Raw genomic sequence first — 25,095 nt, forward strand, 5'->3', positions numbered from 1 at the left:
TAATTTTAAAAGTAATAGATTTTATTGAGAATGGAAACCAATGTATAACAGCCAGCTGAAAACCCTGAAATATTTACAAAAGGTTAATTTTATTATTTAGAGGAACAATAAGCTTATAGTGATATTTTGTCCAGTACAATGGTAAGAAAATACAAAAGGCCAGTTTTTTTACTATCTTTAAAGGTCTGCCAACAAGAATTGGGATTCTTTAGGTCCGTCTTCCTTATCTGAAAATCACAATTTGTAATTTAAGTAAAACACACAAATAAAGTATATCAATAACTGTAACCAGATAAATCACCTAATGAAACTACTTAGATAGTGAAGTATTGGGTGAATTTTCGAGAGTGGAATAAGGATTATACCGAAAACTGAATTGAAAGTTGAAAAAAACCGCTAATAAGTGCGAAGTGTCAGTTTTCAATTTCCAAAAGTTACAATGGTTAAGTAGTGGTTTAAAAATTATTCTACTAGGTATAGAAACATGGTTTCGTTACACTTAGATATTACTTGTATAATCGCATACTGGATAACCAGATAGACACTAGGAGAAATCCTCAATGCTACTCCTCGTTTGAAAAGCAGCCGAAAAATGCAAGGCTAAACAGACAATTAAGTAAACCAACTTCAAATGTTCATTGTTTTTCTGCTTAAGTAACTTGAGTATGAGCTAAGTGTGCAGCTTGAAATTATACCGATTTCTAACCAAGCAGATAATGATTATGAACTAATAAGAAAATCAGCACCATGCTCCCTTGATTTAAATTATGGAAGGTTACATATTAATTAATCGTCATATAAACCTTTGTAATCCCATCATATATAATGGTGCAAAAACAACACAACAGAAGGGTATGTGACTACTCGTTTGGAGGGATGAGAGAAGCCCGAAATATGAAGCTTGGGCGTTTTTAGTTGATGAGCGCTTTTTAACGATAAACGCCATGATATCTCAGAACACTTTTTTCTCATGAAATTAACAGCATTGCGAGGGGAGTAAGTAATATATATTTGACTCTTATTGATTCCGTAATAATATTTAACAGTTGAGTTTTTATTTGTTTTAAAAGAATTTGTGACTACAACATCTATTCTGTAAAAAATGGAAAAGAAGTATCTTAACTTGCATATCATAGAAATAACACAATAGATAGTGAACTAGATTAGAATGTTTGTATGTGTTTACTCAGGGAATACAACCACTGAGCAGTAAGAAAATTAAAAACTATTATTGTAGATTCTTAAATTTTAGTGAATTATTTATTAAGGATTCAAACATGCTTCACATTTATCCATACTCAGAAAAACAGCTGTTGAGTTCTTATACTTCTACAAGAGGAAAACTCAGGAAAGAACCAAGAGCAGCTGTGAAAAGGTTGACGGAAGCCTTTTATTGACTGTATAATGTCCTGACATTTGTAGGGACATCCCAGTAGACTGTAATCCAATAAATACTTAGTTATAGATGAAATACATACGCAGAGGTAAACATAGTACGAAAATATTGATCTCACATAGAATACATATCGTAAACGGAAGAAAAATGACCACTAGAATCGGTATTCAGATAAAGGAAGACTAGTTTGATATAGCAACATAACTGCACTTCATTACAAAACAACGGTTGGGAACTTTAACGGCGTAACTACAGCAATGATTTAGTGGTTCAATGATACGAATTGAAATCGGATAATATTATGGCATTTTTTAATATACTAATATATCAGATATTTGGTGAGAATGAGATATCTTCAGGTTCCAAAGTAATCAGTTATGAAGAATTTCTTGACTTGCAACGAAGTCTTCCATTGCCCACCTTGACATACGATGATGGCTGGTGTGGTAGAAGGTTATAAGAACATTATGAGACCAAACCAAGGCGTGGAATTAGTCGATGAAGACACTGACTGTTGAACAGGAGCGTACAGGTAGCTGCGGACTTCCAGGGTGGGATCTATAAAAGCATCATAACTAGTTGCTAGAGACCATGAGTAACATTTATTAGAATCTCTGACAATGGCACAGGCCCAAACAATTTGTTTTACCTTGGGTCCTAGGTTTTTTTTATTCCACCAATCCATATTTTCTTTTCAGATCACATTTTATCCTTAACATTTCTATCACCACTAATACTACTACCATCTCGTAGTGCTAATGGGGTGTGGCAACTTGAAGAGATGCATATATATGCCAGGTCCAAAGTTGCGTATAACTTATAAATGACTGACTGTCCATTTGTGATGGTGGAACAAATGAGTAACAAAACATCACATTACAACCTACATATAACATCATTGGGATGTTTATGGCTATTATTAGATCAATTCCTCACTTCGATTAGAAACTATCTTGAGTTTGGAATATGAGGGACATTTGACCGAAAAGATTAGGGATTTGAAAACAATAACGATTCATCTCTAATTTCTACCAGTAGAATTCGATATATGATCCATTGAATTTGTATTTTAATGATTACATCACAGGTCCGTCAGTCAGCTACAACGCAGAACCAAGCACATATATGCATCGGTTCAAGCTGCCATACCTCATTAGCACTACAAGATGAACACCAAAACATAGAAGCAGTTAATTCAATGATGGTAATATATAAAAGAAAGATCACGCGTTCTGTTCTCCGTTTTGTCTCCTCTTATTTAGGTATCTGGGTGACGTCATTGGTCCGTATATATTACAACATAGCTCGAAGATGAGTACACGACCGGTACTTGATAAATTAACCTTATGTGATAGTCAAACTTGGACATTGTATTAATCCAATCGAGCCATATTGGTCGGAACATTTGCTCCTCTATGTCCTATCATTCCAAGAAGATCAATTGGATAATGGTAAGACTAAAAGCAGCGAATTAAGATCCGAGGGCGAAGTCATACTGCTGATTGCACAGGGGTGTGACAGTAGTAAATTACTTTCCTCAAGTAACCGGCAACCACGGTGATAGTACCTTATAACGACGAAAAGGGGTCAGAAAAGGTCGACCCTCAGTATCACACCTCAATTTACCCAATAGATTTCCATCTTTAGCAACGGGACCCTTTCAAGAACTGAGCTAGCATGGAAACACAAAAATGCTACGCGATTGACCTCAAGCAGTTGTCCCTTGTGCTCTACGGTCACGCTCCCAGGTCGATAAGACTTCCACTAATCCAGTTACTTCGGTAAGAATTATTTTTTCACGATATGGGGAATCGGGGAATGGAAACCGCCATCATACTCTTGACAGAACAAGAGATCAACTCAATTATGATCGAACCCCTCCATATCTTATGTTTAGGTCTGACCTTTTAAACTATAAAAAACGCGACGGAAAATAATAAGCTAGACCGGAATATTTGGATAGGAACAGATAACTAAATGTTGAGCTCCTGTTTTTGTGTACTAAGAACATACAATTCCAATTCAATAATGTCTTTTACCGCCAAATTGATGGAGTAGCTATAGGTAGCCCTTTGGGCCCAATTCTGGCCGACATATTTATGGGGAACCTGGAACAAAAAAAAGCTTAGGCACGCAATCGATGGTACTACACTCTACTGTAGATATATTGATGATACATTTTTCGTCTGCAAAAATCACAAGCACGCCATTAGACTACTCGATCTGTTTAGTAAAGCACACAAGGTTATAGAATTTACTATGGAACAGGAAGTTGAAGGCAAATTCCATTTCTTAGATATTCGAACCAGACAAACATCTGATGGCATATTACATAGACACATTCATCACAAAAATACTTGGAGTGGATTATATTTCAATTACTATAGTTTCTGTCCAATGAGTTACAAAAAGGGTATTGTACGAACACTTTTTGACCGCGCACGTAAAATTTTTTCAAAGGAATGTCTGGATGACGAGATTGCTCTCATCACTAATTGTCTATGGGAAAATGCATATCCGATGAAATTCATCCATAAATATGCAAAAACCACTCCTCGGGCAAAGTATGATAGAGTAGAAAAAACTTGCTTCTCATATTTACGTTTCAAAGGAGACGAAATTACTGAATTAATTAATCACAGATTAAATTCCGCGTTGAAAGTAGCCTACCCAGCAGCAAAACTGACGAAAGTATAGGAAACGAACTGCTGACTCAAACAAACTAAAATCGACAAGTCCTCTTTTCTCAGTAACTCCAACTACATTTACCAATTCACATGTACGTGCCACAGCACATACATTGGAAGAACTGAGAGAAGAGTGCATGTTCGCATTTCTGAGCATGTTCCGAAGAACTTGAGGCTGCGACGGACCAAGGCTCTCAACAGTGCAATAACCCGGCATTTACTTGACACCGGGCATAGTATCGACATCCCACATGCTTTCAAAATTACCAACAGACAAAAAAATGTGACTGCTCTCCGTTTCGCTGAAGCAATCGCGATAAAAAAAAACTTCTAAAAGAGACGTTAATAAACTTATTATTACCCTGGTAATCCAATTTTGGCTATTTTATTCATTTATTTATTTTAAAATATTTATTTTGTGTTATATTCCTCCCTCATTACCTAATCCCAAAACCAACTTTTCATTCACACATTTCCGCCAACTGATCCTCTTAAATTATGTTAACTTTTCAAATTCTATTTAATTATTAAGTAACCTATCTTATCACTGTTTTAATTCCATGAATCCTTCATTACCTCTTAAATTACCACACAATTTATGAACTCCACTAAACTATTACACCACCCACCCTGAATTATTTCCTTATTTCTAACACCAATTAGACTCTGACCTGTTCTTGCATATATATTAGTTATTATTGTAAACCTTTGTCATTCCAGTTATTTACATTCATTTATGTCAATTGTTTCACACTATTTCTTATCTCAATGTACAATTCTATTACATATTTGGTTGTAAGCAGCTGACGAGAAACCTCGAAATATTATGAATACATACTATTCAGCATCAATATTTGTTCTGGCTTTATTTGAGTTGGAATAAGTCAGCACGTTCAATAAACTAGTTCGAGTGATGAACTACACTTAAGCGTCTGACAAACATGGGAGTGTATTAGGTAGGCTTCAAAAAGTATTTACTTCAGAATACTTTACAGCTGTTTAACTGGCTGAATGACAGTTCCAAGTAAAAACCGATAATGAAACCAGTTTTAATCAAAAATCAGTAGCAGGGTTCGAAGGGAAATGATACTAGCTTAGTGTCTAAGTTGACACGGAAAAAAGTGTTTGAACCTGTCACTTAATAATTCGATATCAGATATTTAAGCTAACAAGCCACAGATTGACAAAAATCGTATCATCCAAGCACACAATAGTGTACTAGATGCATAGAGAAACGTTACATGGACTGTGAATGTTAGGAATGATCAGTGAGTTGAAACCACTGATTTATGCGATGTGGACCAAATATCCGGTCTTCTATACTACACACTACCATTAAATATTAAGGGAAATCTAAATATGGAGGTGAAAACAGCAACTTACTAAATGAGCAATATGAAACATTGTAAGGAAGGTCCCAAGGTAATATAGACAACCAGCATTTGCGTTAATTCCAACAGTGAGGAGACACGCTGTCATTCCCATGTGAAAAGCGCCCAAATATAATTTCGTCTTTTCTCCAAACAAAATTGCAGTTGATTTTACGCCTATACGGATGTCATCGTCGATATCCTAAAATAGAAACCCTCGTTATAGATTCAACATAAAATAGCAAACTTTAAAGCAAGCTATGAGCACAAACCTGATGTGCATAGATTGTGTCGTATATAATTGTCCAATTGAAGCCACCAAAATAGAGAGGAATTGAAATCAGAGGGTCAACAGAACCTGTGACAGCAGAATAACCCAGCAAAGCACCCCAGTTGAATGTAAGACCTATACAGAACAAACAAACCTAATCTTTAAATTTCAGATAAAAAACAAAAAGGTGCTGCTGGTTTACTGGGCGACAAGTCAAAACACAAAACTAAGTATGCAGGATCGAAAAACTATGAGTCGACATATGAATATTCTTAAAATGCAGAAACTATTAGCGCGAAAAAGATTGAAGACAAATGCAAAACATCCTCACTTGATGAGAATATATGGTATCGTACGTGCATGTCCAACACACTGCAGCTAAATACAAAGGAGTGCACACGGAGAAAAGGCAAAAACCATTTATAGCAGAATACCCAAGCCAAACACCCCAGTTCAATGTTAAGCCTGTAACACCACATTGCAATAAACCAAGGTCAGAAAATTCTACACTGATTCTTACCAAGTACAAGCTGCGGCCAGTAAGTAATACGTTTAAACAGAGGATACGTGATGACAGGAACCAATGACAGGATACCAAGAAATACACTTCAGGAAATAACTAAAAAGCAATTCAAACCAACCTGTACCAGTTCAATTGCAATAATATTACAAGCGAAGTCGCTAGCTGAGCACCAAGAAACAATAAAGCCTGGGGAAAGGTTAGTGAACCCGAAGCTAGTGGACGATCCTTTGTGCGTTTGACAAGCATGTCGTATTTTTTATCCCACATATCATTTATTGTACAACCGGCACTTCGCATCAAAATGGAGCCAACGCCAAATAGGGTTAGCATATAAATGTCGGGTAAGTGACCCGGTGGTGCAGCTAGAGCAATGCTCCACGTGCAAGGAAGGTATAACAGCCACGTGCCTGTTGGTCTAGCGAATCGTCCAAGTTCAAAATATGACTTCAGTAACTGTGAGGATTTGCTTGGTTGAATTTTAGGTGTATTAACATAACAAGACGTGTAGAGAAAGCGAGTACATTTATCAGATCCAAATCGCGAGAAACTACGTAACATCTTGTCTGATCTATCGATGAAGTTTATTTAAATGCTTTAATGTAGTCTGTAGAGTCATGCTGCATTGAACCGGGAACTGAGCCCCCAAATGGATAAGCCAGAATTGTTCAAGCAGTTGAAGAATGGGACTATTACTGGGAATGGGATTTGCAATATAGAATAATAGACTGTAACCTACAAAGAATAGGAAAAAAAGTAGAGGATCGCACAAAAGTTCAAATCGACTAGTTAAAAACCGCATGATAAGCACATTTAAGTGGTTACTTTTTTGGCATAGTAAACCAAAATTATCCGCCCGAGCTACAAATCTCCATTTTGAAATTATGTTGTTTGTATTACAAAGCTGTCGGTGTAGCGAGGAGCCCCCCAATGCCCTGGTACGGCCTAGAGCTGGGAGAGTCCGCTCTCCCTCTCGAGACGCTCCCACATGGCCACGCGTATACAGCCTCTGCCAGGGATGTCCTTCTCGTGGCGGGGGTGTTGTTTACGAAAATGAGAGGACGAAAAGCGAATGTCCGGCGCTTCAACCGGATCACAAACCAATGGTGCACATGGGCTCCAGTATCCTGCGGGAACAAATGGCGTATGAACCACTCGTTGGTCACCGGCTACCATGGGATTGCATCTCCTTACGATGCTCCACTGCCTTGTGGGTTAGACCTTTAGGTCGAAGGCTCGGGGAGTGGCTCCCTAAGAAAACCACCTGCTTCAGTTTGGGCACCCGGGCAGTATCACAGCCCTCATACATATCGAATGAGATTTGTGTGGCGCATACGAAGTTGATGCCTCATTGTACCATTATCTATGTGTTAAAATAAAATAAAAGAATGGACCACAAAATAGATTATTACTAATAAATAAAGATGGATAGGTTGCACAATCAACTGTGTCGAATTTCTTCAGCTGTCTTGTTATGCACTACTTTTTGAACTTCATTCCAACACGACGCAAAAACTAGTCTTAGGTATTAATTCTAGTTAGCATTAAGAGTGATAAAGTCGTACGAGAACCTGTAATCCAACAGTATGTAGATGTCGAAATTATCATGAGCGGTGATTTTAGTAGCGGGCATTTTGGAACATGAAGTCTTGAGTGTCGTGAATTATGAGCAGAGACTAAGTACCGAGAAAGGACGAACTGAAAGTTAGAAACATCCTTCTGGTATTGAGGAAAACCCTAAATTTCCCTGGCTCTGGAGATTTCCCCGAAATACCTTTAGACTTGAGAGAAAACCCCAGGCTAAGGAAAATTTCGAGGTTTCTGTCGCATTTTCCGGATTTTCTAATGTTGCTTGCACAAAGTTTCCTCAGAATCAGAAGACCAGGCACTGTTATTCGACTGTAAAAGGTATGGAACCAATTCCAAATGTATTAAAATGGGTTCAAGGTTTACAATCAACACTTACACGATAAATATGCCAGAGTTTGAACGACATCATCTGTACTGTGAATGATATCACTTAGGGATGATATCATTGAGAACCATTGAGCAACCAATAGTTAACTTAAGTCTGCGTCTTACTGTAGTTTTATGGGCAGGTATACTGGCGCCCGCAATCAACTATATATATATACATTTATTTGTATAAAACAACCTTACCCAAGCTCCCAATTTTGGGGAAAATTTAGCACATTTTGGAGAAGCCGCCATAGTAAATTTCGGGGAAGTGGCACAAAAGCCCCCGAATTTCCCCGAAATTTGGGAGTTTCTCCAAAACACCACAAAAGTTCCCCAAAATTGGAAGCTCGGGTTAGGCTGTTTTACATACCACAATTGTCGCATGTATTCCTGTTTGATAAACCATTCACCACTTTATTTGAATATAAAGATTATCGGTTTATTTTATGCGTACAATTAGTAACAATGGAGTAATCTAGTTACTATAATAATGTGACCAACCAGGTACGATGGCACGTTAGAGCCGTTCGAATCTTCCCGCCCTTTTGTTTCAACGACCTTGAACGGCCTGACCAGAGGCGGTCATTCCGTATTTCAATTGCCGTGGGTTAGTTGGATTGTATGCGTCTCAAGTTTTTTCATATATAAATCATCTTATGCTACATTAAAAAGCACGAAATAACTACTAAAGGCATTTATTTAATATTCTCTGTTTTGTAGTGTACACGTTGGCTCTGTTGTTGCTTCCTAATTTGATCTGTGATCCCATCTGCTGTAGTAAATCTCAACGAAATAATAAGTCACCGGTGAAACCTAAGTATTTCTAGTATTTCCTTGGGTTATTACTGTTGCAAGGAATAACATTTTTATAGTTAATGCTCTCTGTTTGTAGTGCTTCATGCTCTAAAGACATTTCAGTCGACCTTAGCGATGCCTTTCAAAGTATGATTGTGAACAAGCGTTTCGCGTGCTGAGATGACTTTGATAGCGCACTAAAAGAGTTCCAAAAATTATGGAAGAGTAATTTTATTGCTTCTCAGACTACTTATACTAGTTACATCTACACAGAAAGCAAGTTGCTGAAGAATGCTAGGTTCAAATACCTGTTTGTAACGTTTCACTGTACATTTGGTCATCAGCGGAAATCGGAAGGTTTGAAATTGAAGCAAAATCGTGAGATCTTTAACTGATATCTGATGTTGAAGTTCCAAATTCCGTAATTGCCACTCTAAGTTCCGTGTAAGACTAGAGGAGCAAGTATATGTCATCAAATCCTACAACATGCTCCACAATCATCCATATAGTAGTTCATGGATGGTTTGTGATCCATGGACAAGAAGATTGTCATCCGAAGAAAAAGAAAACTTGAAGCCAGTAGTATTGCACTGTCAGTCAGCAGATGAAGTTATAGAAAGTATTAAGGAAAGAACTGGTAAGCGGGTTACCGCTGCCGATGTCAAGCTATGAAAGGTGAATTTTCCACTGGTAAGTGTATAGAAATATATTTCAGGTTTCACTCCAGCGCAGGTAATGCACATGCTGCGACATAACGGTGAAGTTAGGGAGCATGTAGAAAATGGATATATCACGAGAATATACTTCAGCAGTTATGGCCAGATACGGTTGTACAATAAATATCCGGAAGTTCTGTGTATTGATTCTCCGCATGATACTAGTAATAAGAAGTGGTTATGTTTTTCCTTGTATTCCACTTTGTAGATATTCATTATTCCAGTTGGTTGTAACAGATAATTTTGGTCGAGGACGTACTCTAATGTTTGCGCGAACGCGAAAAGAAATGCGTGTAGATGTTACCTGGATTCTTGATAAATGCGAAGAAATCGTGGTGAAGATGGCACAGGTATTCAGTGTTTGATAACGCTTTTACCAGTAACACCTAATATAACTCGTACCCACCAAGAGAAATCAAAGGACAGAATCGAGGAGATCAGAAGTCGTATTTGACGATTGCCAATATATCGGAATTGTTTGATCTAGTCTGGCTAGTGACTGCAGTAGATGTTGAGCACGGCGTTCCTACACGTGATCTGGTGAGGATGCATGACTGAGCGCCTTCAGCTAGGTGAGTCCACTAAAACATGTGGTCAGCATCCAATGTCGAAAACTTACAGAGCTATTTATTTTGGGGATTTATTTACCGCTACAATGGGAAACACAACAGGGACAGAAAAATTTGTTATGGACTGCGCGCGATCAGAAAGCGCGGCTGTCCGTACCACATACGGGCGTGCAAACACTATTCTGTGCGCTTTTCACGTAATTTGCGCTTTCCGTAAAAAGGTACACCACTGGTTGCTTACGTAAAATTCCCCCTAGACACATGACAACATACTGAGAACGTACCTGACTCGATTGGTAACTGAAGAAACGGTTGGAAGGTATTTTTTAAATGATTTTATTCACTTGATTTATTCAATATTTCAGAATAATAAACCGGAGAGACAGAATGATAGACCATTACCTATCTCGTTTTTGGATGTCACGTAAAGCAATGTGGGCGCGTGCCTTTTACGGCAATGTTTCAACTTTGAGTAACAACACGAATAATCGTGTTGAGTCACTTAATCGACAGATAAAAAGATATTTACGCAAAAGTGATAGTCTGCACAAATGTATGTACCTACACGATTTATAATGTGAAACACTGAGTATAGTTGTTAAATTTAAATATTTCATAAGGTAAATGAAAATGTCAATAGGCAATATATAACACAGTTATCGTAAACTTGTAAACTGGTTTTCCAAATGATCATTCATCATCACAAATTCCCTAATTTGTACACCGGCGTAAACATTATCACAAAGCTTTGAGAACCTTAATAGCTTCATACATTTCTGGAAAACAAAAAAACAAACGTTCAAACTTAATCAGCAGTATCGCATTCAATAAGTTAATCAAATAGAAGGTAACAGAATTTACTTACAAGTCTCTTATTTGCAAACATCAGAGATTTCGGATCCTGTTAATAGAAATTCATCGGTAATCTGTAGAGCAGACACATCATAAGTAAGCGTTATTTACAATTTGCTGTAGTTACCGTCATCACAACATACAGGCATCGATTGCTAGTTCATTTTTCGTCACGTATTTTGCATGAATTACTTTGGACTAGTCAGTCTGTAATGGAATAGGTATTGAAAAATCAACTCATTAATAGTTGTTAGTTGATTCTAGGGTTGTGTCATATCAAGGACTAGGAGCTTCAAATCCCTATCATATAACTGTGAACGCTTCACAGCCTTATGACATGTGTTTATACCAAGTTTATGATGTAAATGAAATGTTAATGGTTTCACAGCACATATTGCCTTAAAACTCTGATTTCACTTTATTTATGAATTCGCTAGCAGGTGGCGAATAACCTGTAAGTTTCTCATTTCATGTAAACAGCACTCTTCTGTTTCTAACCCTTCTGGTATTTCGCCTAGACATTTAGTATTAACAAAAAATTTGGTAAGCACAATTTAGATATTACTCGACAATATGTATTATAACTTTATTCATAATTTGGTCAGTGATTGAGGATTCTGTTTACAGAAACTTATTCGTAAATCCCATAACAGGCACATCATCAATCAGTATTAACTATGACATGGTTTTTTCACCATGCTCAAAAGAATCACGCATAGTTTTACTTATTAAGACTTTGTGACTACTTAATGTAGCACTTCCAGTGGTGTTATATACTGTTCCTGTAAACGTTCAGAAAGTGGATGGAAAAGACTATCAACGTCAATTGTTACTCACATAATTCTTCTCATATACGTTAAATAATAATAAGTCACTTCAGTACAAAACGATGATACTTATAATGGATATAACTGTTTATGGTAAAATATTAAGAGGGAACAAATTGAGCGAAGAAATTTCTTTTCAATTAGTTTTTCATCATGGCCCTACGCTAATATATATATATGTTTTACAATAATAATATAATACTCATCGAGTAGATACGTTACGTAATAATTACATTTAAATTAACATTGATTAATTGGAAGTAAGAGGATTATTAATATTCAAAGTGATCAGGAAGTTGCTACGTTGCGTAATGTAAGAAACAAAGAAGGAACAGAATTTTAACGGATGGTCAATAGGATGGTAGTTACGTAAGAATCAAGAGATGAATGTTGAGAAGTTATTAAGTTCAAAAGCAACAGAAATAAAATTACAAAAGTTAAAAAAAACAAGTGGAGGAAGTATGAAAAATAGTTCTTTTGAAGGAAATCTTAAACTGATGGCCAGGGCAGGGAAAGTGGTTGTACGAATCCCTTTTGAATGCAAAGGTCAGGTTTGTGAACATGGATTGCGATGGCTTCCGCAATGTGCAAGAGTCGCACTCGTAAACCATGTGGCGAATTAGATGGGATATTGTAGATAGCCTTAAAAGCTTTATTCAATTCGACTTGATGACCTGTGTCAACCAAGTGAGAGAGAATAGAACTTTTAATCACTTTTACCTGTCCTTTGTTTAACCACGACGGATGATGTTCAGTAATGCGATGACGGACTTGCCGAATTGTACGCCCTATATAACTGGCTCCACCGGAGCAGTTGAAACGATAGATACACATAGATTTGGCGAATTCAGGCAGTCTGTCTTTGTTGGCTGTTCTTACCTTGGGATAGTTGTAGAAGATTGCATTTAATCTGGCAGTATTAAATGTTTTTTGTACGGCTCTTCTTAGTTTCTGAGTCAAGATTTTTTCAAAGGTGTCATTTATGAATTGTAGTTTTATGAATAGTACCTTCTTATGGACGGTGGATATCTTTGTCCTTGTTTTCTTCTCCATCATATGTTTGTCGATGAATTTCATGGGATACCCATTCATGCTAAGTAGGTTCCGAATGTTATTCAGTTCTTCTTCGATGGTGTCTTCAGAGCAAATCATTCTAGCCCGATGTGTCAAGATCTTTATCAAGTTCCTTTTGTATCTGATTGGAACTGCACTATAGAAATGAGTGTATTGTCCTGCTGCAGACTTTCTGTGTACCCCTGTTTTTAAAGTTCCGTCTGCTCTTCTTTTTAGTTGGACATCTAGAAATGATATGCTGTCGTTCTGTTCATCTTCTGATGTAAAATTAATTGATGGATGAACGTTATTAAATGTATTGTATTGTTACAAATAACCATATTAGACTTACTAAAGATTCACTTAGGTCGTGAGCGAGAATTAAGTCAATCTGCTGATAAATTGGAGCAACAATTTTTTTGGTACATGGAACGTCCGGACAATGTAGGAGATCGGGAGGACCAGTCAAATGGCAACGGAAATGAGGAGATACAACTTATCGGTCCTTGAAATTAGCGAAACTCATTGAACCCAAGCTGGATAGCAAAGGTTAGATTCGGGAGAGATGTTGCTTTACTGTAGTCACGAGGAAGAAAATGCTTCACACACTCAGGCAGTTACTCTGATGCTGTCCAAAGAAGCATGCGATGCACTTATAGGATAAGAATCTGATGGACCCAGGATCGTCAAAGCATCTTTCAAAACGAAGGAGGGGATCAATTATTGTTGTCCAATGTTAGAACCCGCCAATGATAGCAAGGACGACGATAAAAATCAGTTTTGCGAGAGGCTGCAATCGATCATGGTGAAGTGCTCAGGAAACGAATTAACCATTCTGATAGGAAGCCTAAAGGACAAAGTTGGAATGAACAATGCAGACTGTGAAGATATCATGAAATGTCATGAACTGACTGGGAGAAAGGAACGAGAATGGTGACAGATTTGCAATTTTTGTTAATTCAATGGTCATTAGACAAATCAAGAGCGGGAAAGCAGCAGGACCTGACATCATACCAGCTGAAGCACTGAAGTCAGACACAGAAGCAACTGCAAACATGCCCCACGTTCTATTTAGAAGATTCAGGAGGAGAAACAAGTGCCAATAGACTGAAAAGAAGGATACCTCATCAAAATACCAAAGAAAGGAGATCTCAGCTAGTGTGAAAACTACAAAGTCATCACACCACTATTGGTACCAGGAAAAGTTTTCGACAGTGTTTCTGAACCGGATGGAAGATTCAGTAGACGTCCAACTTCGAGATCAACAGACTAGATTCCATAAGGACTGATTGTGCACAGATCAAATCGCGACTCTACGGATCATTGTTAAGTAATCAGTTGAAAAAAGCTGATCACTATACATCAAAGGCTGTTAATAGCTGATAAATAACGGCACAAAAAATCCTTCGTGCTTAATTACTTAATCCTTCTAGTCGTGATTGTACAAGGTTTGTAAAAAAACCTGAACATCCGAGTTTGAGTGATCGTATTGTTTGGTGGTTGGCTGGCAGAATTATTTTTGCTGCTTGATCGTCACTCATCTTCCCTGGCAACCAACTAATTCTTTGTTTTATAGTAATTTGTTGTCTTGATATATTTTAAACTTGACTATTCAAACTTTGAGAGCCGTATAGTTATTTCCTTAGATATTTTTGTATAATCTGCATCCATGATTCTTGTGACTAAGACCTTTGTTAATACAAATTTGCGTTTTGATTTTACTCGTGGGAAAGAACGAATGCTATCTATTGGCTAAAGAATATACAGAGCTCACACTAAAAATGTTTGAACTTTACAGTTGAATTCTTTGTGTGATGATGAAACTGGGACTCTATAAAAGGTAAAGGACAAAGGTATATATACTGTTTACCATAAACGATCTCCGTTTATGAATGTAAGGGTAAAACAATGCTCTGGCAGTTGACTAGTTTATTCAGTTCAACTCTACCTCCACAACAATTTTACATCCCTAAACGTCTTAACAATACCTACATATAGAAAAGTGTGGAGATTTAATGCTCATTTTCAAATAAACTGAATACATTTCCAGTCATTTACTCAGATCAACTATTGGGCTCAGTCTATTATGAGGTCAACTGGAACAGCGTATCTGCTTACCATAAGTAACGATACATTGAGGCAACATCGCCTAACGATTATGTAGTCTGTTCCACTATAACCTACTGGTCAGAGTCTTCTGTTCCTTTGTTACAATCTAAATAGTCATATCATCATGTTACATTTAAGAGGGAATACAAACAAGGAAGAGTAGGCAAAATGTTACCAGAATGTTTTACTTACCTCATACACTTAGTTAATTTATCAGTGTTGAGAGTTAGTTTTTAGAATTATGATATTAGTACAGCTCTAACAATAGACATAATCCTAAAATTGCAGATTTTTCATGATGTAACTGCTTAGTCTATAAGATCTAACGTGTAAGTCACATAATTGTTTACAGCGACTCATCATATCGTAACAACCTTCAATATGTGATGGAGGACACATTCAGGCTGAAGACGAAAAAATATATTTAATTTGAATAAAAGAAATGGGCAACACAAGGATGACCACGCCTGCAAGACCGAGTCATGTCATTTGATTAATTTGGATTCACTAAATTAATTCTTCTCGCCTTCTTCATTTTTAGGTTTTCCCCGGCGTTAAATGTCGGATATCTCTTTTTCCAGTTGCGTTGTGTTCAGCTTTGAGGATCGTGGTTACGATCCAATGTCACTACAGTTCTCCATCTGCTAGTCTGATCAGGATATGTATCACGCTAGTCCAGCCACCACCTGCCTCGGAGTTTTATGGACGATGGCGAGGTGGTATATAGAAATAAAGATATAGGTGACAAAATCATAACATAGGATCAGTCCATGAGACTTTCGTGCCTTAAGGTAACCCTCGTGCTATTGATAGAAGAAACCAGAGAAGTAGTGAATATGTCTTTATTTCGATCTTCGCGCAGTCACAGTGGAGCGTGGGATTATCTGTTCAGACAAACAAAGGCTCTCAACATTCAAGATAATAGGGAATATAACGCTTATAAAAAATAAGGAAGTGAATGAATACTTGAACAATACTGTTTCGGCATAAGCTTGGTTGTTTGGGGTCAACTCTTAACCAACCAACCTGAGCTGTTACATTAGCTTCCCCCTAGAATCGACTTCCGTAGGAACGTCGGTTCGATTAACCTATCTATCGAAAACACCTTAGTTCTATTTCTCATCCCAAGGGAAAATTATCAACTCGCTCACTATTTGACTTACAATCAGTGACGACTGACGCTGTCAACGATAGTCCATGGATGTCTCCTCATTTACTAGCTTGTCATCTTATTTTGTAGCATGTGATCTATTCTACAACTATCGCTGACGGTTTACTGCGTGCTTTCAAGAGAAAGAGTGTGAGAATGTGGAATAAGAATATCTGAGGAAGTGCCGTGAGCGGGCTACCCAACACCATGTTGGTGAGGTACGATTTTTCCATGCTCAGACCGGCTATCAGGTGTTTACTCACCTGCCTCTTTAGTCGCCCTCAAGTAAAAAGTAAAGAAGAATCTACTTCAAAGGTAATGGTGAAAACCAATCACACCTGAAGAACTGCTCCACTGCCTGCATAAAAATAATAAGATACAAAATGGAAATACAAAAATATAATTTATAATTGTTCGGTTCCACGTAAGTGATTGGTCTCCAGAAAGGATTGGTATTCTGGAAGAAAATAGACATAGTGTAGCCATCTTATGTACGAAAAGGTATGAACACAAAAAAAATTTTTTATAATGCATATATGTAAAAGTGTAAACTTGCTAGAAGTTGGACTCATTGTCAAACCCGATCAAATGTATGACCTTGGGCCTATGACGACCGCCTTTTATAACCAGGTACGTAACCAAGGGTGCATAGTTGTACTCCACAAAACGGAAAAGAATATACGGTTAAGGAGGAGAAAAAATTGTGTAGATTATGAGGATTAAGTACAATTGTGTCAAATACTCTTTTCTGGTTTGATCTAAGTACGTATGATATATTGAAGCAATATTTCGTCAATTCATCCAAGTAACGAATTTGTCTGCACCTTAGAAATGTGTAAGTCCTATTACTCGTTAGTATTATATATGATTAATCGGTAAAAGGAAAGATTGCAGTCATTCGCCCGTGGTTTGATGTGGTCTAATGGCTAGGCACACGGTCTAGCATCCAGGAGGGCAGAGGTTCGAGTGCGTGTGGGGCTAGTGTTTTCGTTCACCAAAACCCCCTTCAATACGATGTTTGTTGGCCATATGTTGCTCAGATATGAGAGAAAGATAACAGGAGGACGGATTGATATGTCAAAGTGCCATATTGGAATAGTACAAGTTCTTTGTTTTTATTAATAATAATGCTATAGAAAAAAAAACTACAAGTGTGGTAGATTTCCATTTTACGTTATAATTAAACCAACGAGAAAAAAAAGGTATATATATATATATAAGTTATTGACATAACATGTTTTTTTATAACGCTAGTGTTAAGTTCCAGGATTTTGTATGGACCACTAATAATAATTGGTTTAACGTTAGCATAGCTGTGATATTCATATTAGTTCAATGTTGTGATTACTTAACAGTTCCCTTATAAGTTGTGTTTAAAATTAGGTATGTGGAATCAATGCGGCTAACATAGTAACCTTACAATAACGCACTGTACTATATCTTCACGGTTATTGATTCTTAAATGTCAGAAATTTAAAAAAAAATTTGAATATTGCCAATAATGATGGGTTATATGATCACACTAAAAAGCATGCTGTAGGAAAACTGGTTAAGTCATTATGTAAGTTTCCTAAACATGAAAAAAAAATGATGAGAACTTTAATAAGTATTTGACCATGGTTTAATCCAAAATGTTTTGTCTAGAAAACCACTTAATAATAGTAGTATTAAGCGTATCAAGCTACTGAACACATCTTCGACCGAAAACTTTTAGAATTAGTTCATATGGTATATATGTATAGCCAGTCTACGTGAAAAATGTATATAGATATATAAGAAGTACAGCCAACATAGTTAATTAACCAGAAAAAGAAATTATAAAACTCGCCTGGGTTGCTTTTTGAATTCGTTGTATTTGCCAGTGTTAGTTGTATGAATTTGATTAAAATCCGCAGCCATCGTTTCGGAATACCTAGCTTGTGTCCAGTATTTAAAAAAAATTTAACATAACACTTATATATCAAAGGCAAAAGGTCTGGGGAGTTGTAGGTGAGGCGGAATGAGGAGGAAAGTTATTTTTAAGTAGATGCAGGGTCTGATTAGCTACGTGGTTAGATTTTATCCTGCAGCTGAAACTGTCAACATCCTTGATTGGCTAATCGGATGTGCCCAGCGAACCGTTTTAGTCATTTGTAAAGATTTATCGTTTTTGCATTTCGATTCCGTAATGGATTTGTCAGTTAAACGATCTAACGACACGTATGGTGGTTCATGATCTAGATAAGCCGGCTTTAGCCTATCAATACTTACTGTGTCGATGTTTCCGTGTTTTTCTATCACGAAATATTTAGATTTTCTTGAGACGACTTTGAAAGGACCTTCAAATGGAGGGCTAAGTGGTGCTTTTATTTTGTCACATCTTATCCAGACGTGCGTGCAATTGCTTAGGTCTTTAGGTATATATACGGCACGCGATTGTTCACGAGTATTAATCGGCTTAATTTTAGACATGTGGTCCCGTAGTTGATCTACATAATTTTCTAAATTAAGTTTTTGACTGTTAGTATTAGGGTTAATAAATTCACCTGGTAGTCTCAGAGTTGTTCCGAAAACCAGTTCCGCAGCTGAACACTGTGCGTCAGTTTTGACAGATGTTCGTATTCCCAACATAACTAATGGTAGGAATTCTGTCCACTGATTGGGGTTTGAGTGAGATATAAGGGCGGTTTTTAGCTGACGGTGAAAACGTTCTACCATCCCATTAGCCTGAGGATGATATGCAGTGCAGCGTATCCTATTGGAGCCTAGAAGTTTAGCCAAGTTATTAAATAGTTCGGATTCGAATTGCGCTCCTCTATCCGTCGTTATTGTTATGGGTGTACCAAAAATGGTTACCCAGTTCTGCATGAAAACTTTGGCTACTGTTTCCGCTGTGATGTCCGCTATCGGGATGGCTATAGGGAATCTGGTAAATCGATCTATGCATGTAAAAAGATAATTGAAACCGTTTGAACGTGGTAAAGGACCTACCAAGTCGATATGCACATGGGCAAAACGTGCATCTGGTTGCGAGAAAACACCTATGGGTGAATTTGTGTGACGATTAATCTTTGATTGTTGACATGCTGAACACTCTCTAACCCATTTGTGTACATCCTTCTGTAAATTCGGCCATATATATCTGGCATTGATTAGTTTTGTTGAAGCTTTCGCGCCAGGATGAGACAAAGAATGAAAGTTATTATATATCAACTTTCGCATATTTTTGGGAACGAAAGGTCGCGGCATTGCCTTGGTCGTGTCACAATAAATTAGAATACCATCGATAGGTGATGGGAATTGTTTTAAATTAAGACTTGAATTGTTTGTTTTAAGTAGGTTTTGCAATTCTAGGTCCTGCTCTTGTTCGTGTCTTAACGTCTCGAAGTTTACTGTAGACTGCTGTAGCACGTTCATTTCTAGTCTGGATAAAGCATCTGCCGCCTGATTGTCCTGACCTTTGACATGTCGGATATCGCTTGTGAACTGTGATATATAGTCAAGGTGTCGGACTTCTCGAGGTGAGTATTTATCGGCTCTCGCTTTTAAAGCATTCGTCAGAGGTTTGTGATCCGTAAAGACTATAAATTCCCTACCTTCTAACATGTGTCGGAAGTGTTTAATGGTCAGGTAGGTTGCAAGAAGTTCTCGCCCGAAGGTAGAATACCTTGTTTCGGCTGGAGCGAGTCTTTTCGAGAAGAAAGCAATTGGTTTCCAGGCGTTTTTAACCAGTTGGTTAAGGGTACCGCCTACTGCTTTATCTGAAGCATCCACCATCAAAGCAAGTGGGGAAAGAGAATTCGGATATATCAACGTAGTTGCTTGAGCCAGTTTATCTTTAAGCTGTTTAATAGCTTCGATGGCGTCAGAAGACAGTTTGAATTCTTTTGGTTTTCCTTTAAGTGAATCTGTCAAAGGTTGCATTAATTGTGCACAACCTGGTATGAATCTGCGATAAAAGTTAATTAGGCCTAGAAAACTTCTCAGTTGTGTTAGAGAACTAGGTACGGGGTATTGTTTGATAGTATCCACTTCTTTTTTGATAGGTTTAATCCCTTCTGGGCTTATTGTGTGACCGAGAAATTCTAAAGTTTGAACACCGAAAACACACTTACTTTGATGTATGTTTATTCCATGTTCATCCAGTCTTTTCAACACTGCTTGTACATGCTGTTCGTGTGATTGCAAATCGGGGCTGGCAATTAACAAGTCGTCTATATACCCCTGCGCAAATGGCATATCTCGAAGTAGGTTATCTATGAATCTTTGAAATGTCTGTGCCGCATTTCTCAGGCCGAATGGCATGCGTACAAACTCGAATAAGCCAAAGGGTGTAGTAATAGCTGTCTTGGGAATATCTTCATCAGCCACCGGGATATTGTGATATGCCCTGACTAAATCAATTTTAGTGAATATGTTCATACCCTGTAAACCGTTGGTGAAATCTTGGATATGAGGTATTGGGTACCTATCAGGTACGGTTTGACGGTTTAGGGCTCTGTAATCCCCGCACGGTCGCCAGTCACCTTCATTCTTCTTTGGGACCATATGCAAAGGGGATGCCCATTGACTATCAGAGGGACGGATAATACCCAGTTGTAGCATATAATCAAACTCGGCCCTAGCGATTTTGAGCTTATCTGGTGCTAGTCTCCTGGGTTTTGCAAAAACCGGTGCACCTTCGGTTTTGATAGTGTGACTTACTTTTAGTTTGTCTTTAGAAGGCTGTGGGTTTGGTTTAGTTAAGTTTGGAAATTCCGCGAGTATATCTTGGAATTTCGCTGTTGTTACTGGGGGAGTTTGAATCAAGTTAAGAGAGCTGATGTGACTTTCTTTGCCTTTTGTGTAATACGAAGTTTCTTTTAGTGTTAATCGCCGTTTCTTGGTGTCAACTAGAAATTCGTATCTCTCTAGAAAGTCCATCCCCAGTATTGCCAGATCTAAGTCGGCTACCGTGAAAACCCAAGGGAATTGCCTCCTGAACCCCAAATCTAGGGTTAAAGTTTTCTGCCCAAATGTCGCAATTTTAGTTTTATTTGCAGCTTGAAGTGTAATTGATGATGTTTCTCGACTAATCTCAGTTTTATTTCGAGGGATGATGCTAAGAGCAGCACCAGTATCCACCAAGAAATTCAAGCCCGAGTTTCTGTCTCTAACATAAAACAAGCGACTGTTTAGGCGCCCCTCCTCAGTCGTCGCGACCTGGGGAGGGGTTACTCGTTTCCCGCTGCCTTAGAATTATGCTTAGGCCAGGCGCATGGTTGCATGCACTTGGTTGAGTTGACACCAAACTTCCAGTGGTACCAACAAAACTGCCCAGATTGTCTGGACATTTGTGACCTGTTTTGTGACTTGGATCGTGGTCGTTGTGGTGACCTGCTCCTGTTTCTATGACCCATTTGCATTCTGGTGACAGCCTCAGTGAGACTCTTAACACTCGCAATGAGTCCTTCTATGACGGGGTCTTTTGCTGATTCTACTTTTTGTGTGTGATTTATTGTGCCTGATCCAGTTGGAGGACCTCTTTCCATTATTCTGTCGGCTATACGCGCTAAGTGAGATAATGAGGTTTCAGGATCTTGTGCATCCAAACAGTGTTGGACGTAGCATGGGAGAGCTTGTATCCATCCTTGTTTTAGGACTGCTTCACCCACTGTGTTATCACCCACTAAGACTTGGAGGTGACGTAAAAACTGTGACGGCGACCGATCACCTAGTGTTTCACCTTGAAAAAGTCTTTGGATTCTTTGACTATCTGATAATGATAAACGGTTCATTATCTCTCGTCTTAAGATGGTGTATGGTTGTGGTGATGGTGGACTTAAAATCAAGTCACGGACTTCTTTGGCGACTGAAGGAGGAAGGATAGAACACAAGTCTCTATAGCGAATCCCTTCAGATTTGATATTGTGTCTCGTAAAATAATGCTCTAGTTGAGCAAACCACAACTCAGGATCACTACGATCAAATTCTGGAAGTCGGGATTTCGTAGTCATAACAGTGTCTATCTCCACTGGTGACAAATCCTCCAGATTATGGGTTTCTATTGAGTCTGACATGAGGTATGTGACAAATATAGCAATAAAGTTAGCACAAAAAGTGGTTACTATGACACGAATAACTTAAGATAATACGGAATAAACTAGTTATATACTCAAATTAGTTTACGGATAATCAGGTCTACTTTTACGATTGAGTAAAAAAAAATGTTAATAACAGAAATGAGGTTAAATTTGTGTTCAAAAGGGCTCACCAATTTCGTGCCTTAAGGTAACCCTCGTGCTATTGATAGAAGAAACCAGAGAAGTAGTGAATATGTCTTTATTTCGATCTTCGCGCAGTCACAGTGGAGCGTGGGATTATCTGTTCAGACAAACAAAGGCTCTCAACATTCAAGATAATAGGGAATATAACGCTTATAAAAAATAAGGAAGTGAATGAATACTTGAACAATACTGTTTCGGCATAAGCTTGGTTGTTTGGGGTCAACTCTTAACCAACCAACCTGAGCTGTTACATTAGCTTCCCCCTAGAATCGACTTCCGTAGGAACGTCGGTTCGATTAACCTATCTATCGAAAACACCTTAGTTCTATTTCTCATCCCAAGGGAAAATTATCAACTCGCTCACTATTTGACTTACAATCAGTGACGACTGACGCTGTCAACGATAGTCCATGGGTGTCTCCTCATTTACTAGCTTGTCATCTTATTTTGTAGCATGTGATCTATTCTACAACTATCGCTGACGGTTTACTGCGTGCTTTCAAGAGAAAGAGTGTGAGAATGTGGAATAAGAATATCTGAGGAAGTGCCGTGAGCGGGCTACCCAACACCATGTTGGTGAGGTACGATTTTTCCATGCTCAGACCGGCTATCAGGTGTTTACTCACCTGCCTCTTTAGTCGCCCTCAAGTAAAAAGTAAAGAAGAATCTACTTCAAAGGTAATGGTGAAAACCAATCACACCTGAAGAACTGCTCCACTGCCTGCATAAAAATAATAAGATACAAAATGGAAATACAAAAATATAATTTATAATTGTTCGGTTCCACGTAAGTGATTGGTCTCCAGAAAGGATTGGTATTCTGGAAGAAAATAGACATAGTGTAGCCATCTTATGTACGAAAAGGTATGAACACAAAAAAATTTTTTATAATGCATATATGTAAAAGTGTAAACTTGCTAGAAGTTGGACTCATTGTCAAACCCGATCAAATGTATGACCTTGGGCCTATGACGACCGCCTTTTATAACCAGGTACGTAACCAAGGGTGCATAGTTGTACTCCACAAAACGGAAAAGAATATACGGTTAAGGAGGAGAAAAATTGTGTAGATTATGAGGATTAAGTACAATTGTGTCAAATACTCTTTTCTGGTTTGATCTAAGTACGTATGATATATTGAAGCAATATTTCGTCAATTCATCCAAGTAACGAATTTGTCTGCACCTTAGAAATGTGTAAGTCCTATTACTCGTTAGTATTATATATGATTAATCGGTAAAAGGAAAGATTGCAGTCATTCGCCCGTGGTTTGATGTGGTCTAATGGCTAGGCACACGGTCTAGCATCCAGGAGGGCAGAGGTTCGAGTGCGTGTGGGGCTAGTGTTTTCGTTCACCAAAACCCCCTTCAATACGATGTTTGTTGGCCATATGTTGCTCAGATATGAGAGAAAGATAACAGGAGGACGGATTGATATGTCAAAGTGCCATATTGGAATAGTACAAGTTCTTTGTTTTTATTAATAATAATGCTATAGAAAAAAAACTACAAGTGTGGTAGATTTCCATTTTACGTTATAATTAAACCAACGAGAAAAAAAAGGTATATATATATATATATAAGTTATTGACATAACATGTTTTTTTATAACGCTAGTGTTAAGTTCCAGGATTTTGTATGGACCACTAATAATAATTGGTTTAACGTTAGCATAGCTGTGATATTCATATTAGTTCAATGTTGTGATTACTTAACAGTTCCCTTATAAGTTGTGTTTAAAATTAGGTATGTGGAATCAATGCGGCTAACATAGTAACCTTACAATAACGCACTGTACTATATCTTCACGGTTATTGATTCTTAAATGTCAGAAATTTAAAAAAAAAATTTGAATATTGCCAATAATGATGGGTTATATGATCACACTAAAAAGCATGCTGTAGGAAAACTGGTTAAGTCATTATGTAAGTTTCCTAAACATGAAAAAAAAATGATGAGAACTTTAATAAGTATTTGACCATGGTTTAATCCAAAATGTTTTGTCTAGAAAACCACTTAATAATAGTAGTATTAAGCGTATCAAGCTACTGAACACATCTTCGACCGAAAACTTTTAGAATTAGTTCATATGGTATATATGTATAGCCAGTCTACGTGAAAAATGTATATAGATATATAAGAAGTACAGCCAACATAGTTAATTAACCAGAAAAAGAAATTATAAAACTCGCCTGGGTTGCTTTTTGAATTCGTTGTATTTGCCAGTGTTAGTTGTATGAATTTGATTAAAATCCGCAGCCATCGTTTCGGAATACCTAGCTTGTGTCCAGTATTTAAAAAAATTTAACATAACACTTATATATCAAAGGCAAAAGGTCTGGGGAGTTGTAGGTGAGGCGGAATGAGGAGAAAAGTTATTTTTAAGTAGATGCAGGGTCTGATTAGCTACGTGGTTAGATTTTATCCTGCAGCTGAAACTGTCAACATCCTTGATTGGCTAATCGGATGTGCCCAGCGAACCGTTTTAGTCATTTGTAAAGATTTATCGTTTTTGCATTTCGATTCCGTAATGGATTTGTCAGTTAAACGATCTAACGACACGTATGGTGGTTCATG

The 25,095-nt window shown here is 37.7% G+C and overlaps 1 protein-coding gene across 3 annotated transcripts; it reads right to left on the bottom strand.

The window, feature by feature from the left end:
* On the bottom strand, positions 1-8,772 carry COQ2_1 (Para-hydroxybenzoate-polyprenyltransferase, mitochondrial precursor). Of its 3 annotated transcripts, none has more exons than XM_051216103.1 (6): positions 8,705-8,772; positions 6,372-6,979; positions 6,245-6,330; positions 5,726-5,859; positions 5,467-5,655; positions 1-227 (listed from the first exon to the last, which is right to left on the bottom strand). In XM_051216103.1, the coding sequence occupies exons 2-6, from the start codon at positions 6,803-6,805 to the stop codon at positions 114-116; spliced, it is 957 nt and encodes a 318-aa protein (XP_051066655.1). In that variant the 5' UTR covers positions 6,806-6,979; positions 8,705-8,772; the 3' UTR covers positions 1-113. The 3 variants fall into 3 exon arrangements, with proteins under 3 accessions (XP_051066655.1, XP_051066657.1, XP_051066656.1); XM_051216102.1 differs by having other exon boundaries at positions 32-227; positions 6,366-6,979; XM_051216101.1 differs by lacking the exon at positions 5,726-5,859 and adding an exon at positions 6,056-6,189 and having other exon boundaries at positions 32-227; positions 6,366-6,979.
* Positions 8,773-25,095: the final 16,323 nt, after the last annotated feature.

This window comes from Schistosoma haematobium, chromosome 4 (assembly GCF_000699445.3).
Source record: "Schistosoma haematobium chromosome 4, whole genome shotgun sequence".
Lineage (NCBI taxonomy): Eukaryota > Metazoa > Platyhelminthes > Trematoda > Strigeidida > Schistosomatidae > Schistosoma > Schistosoma haematobium.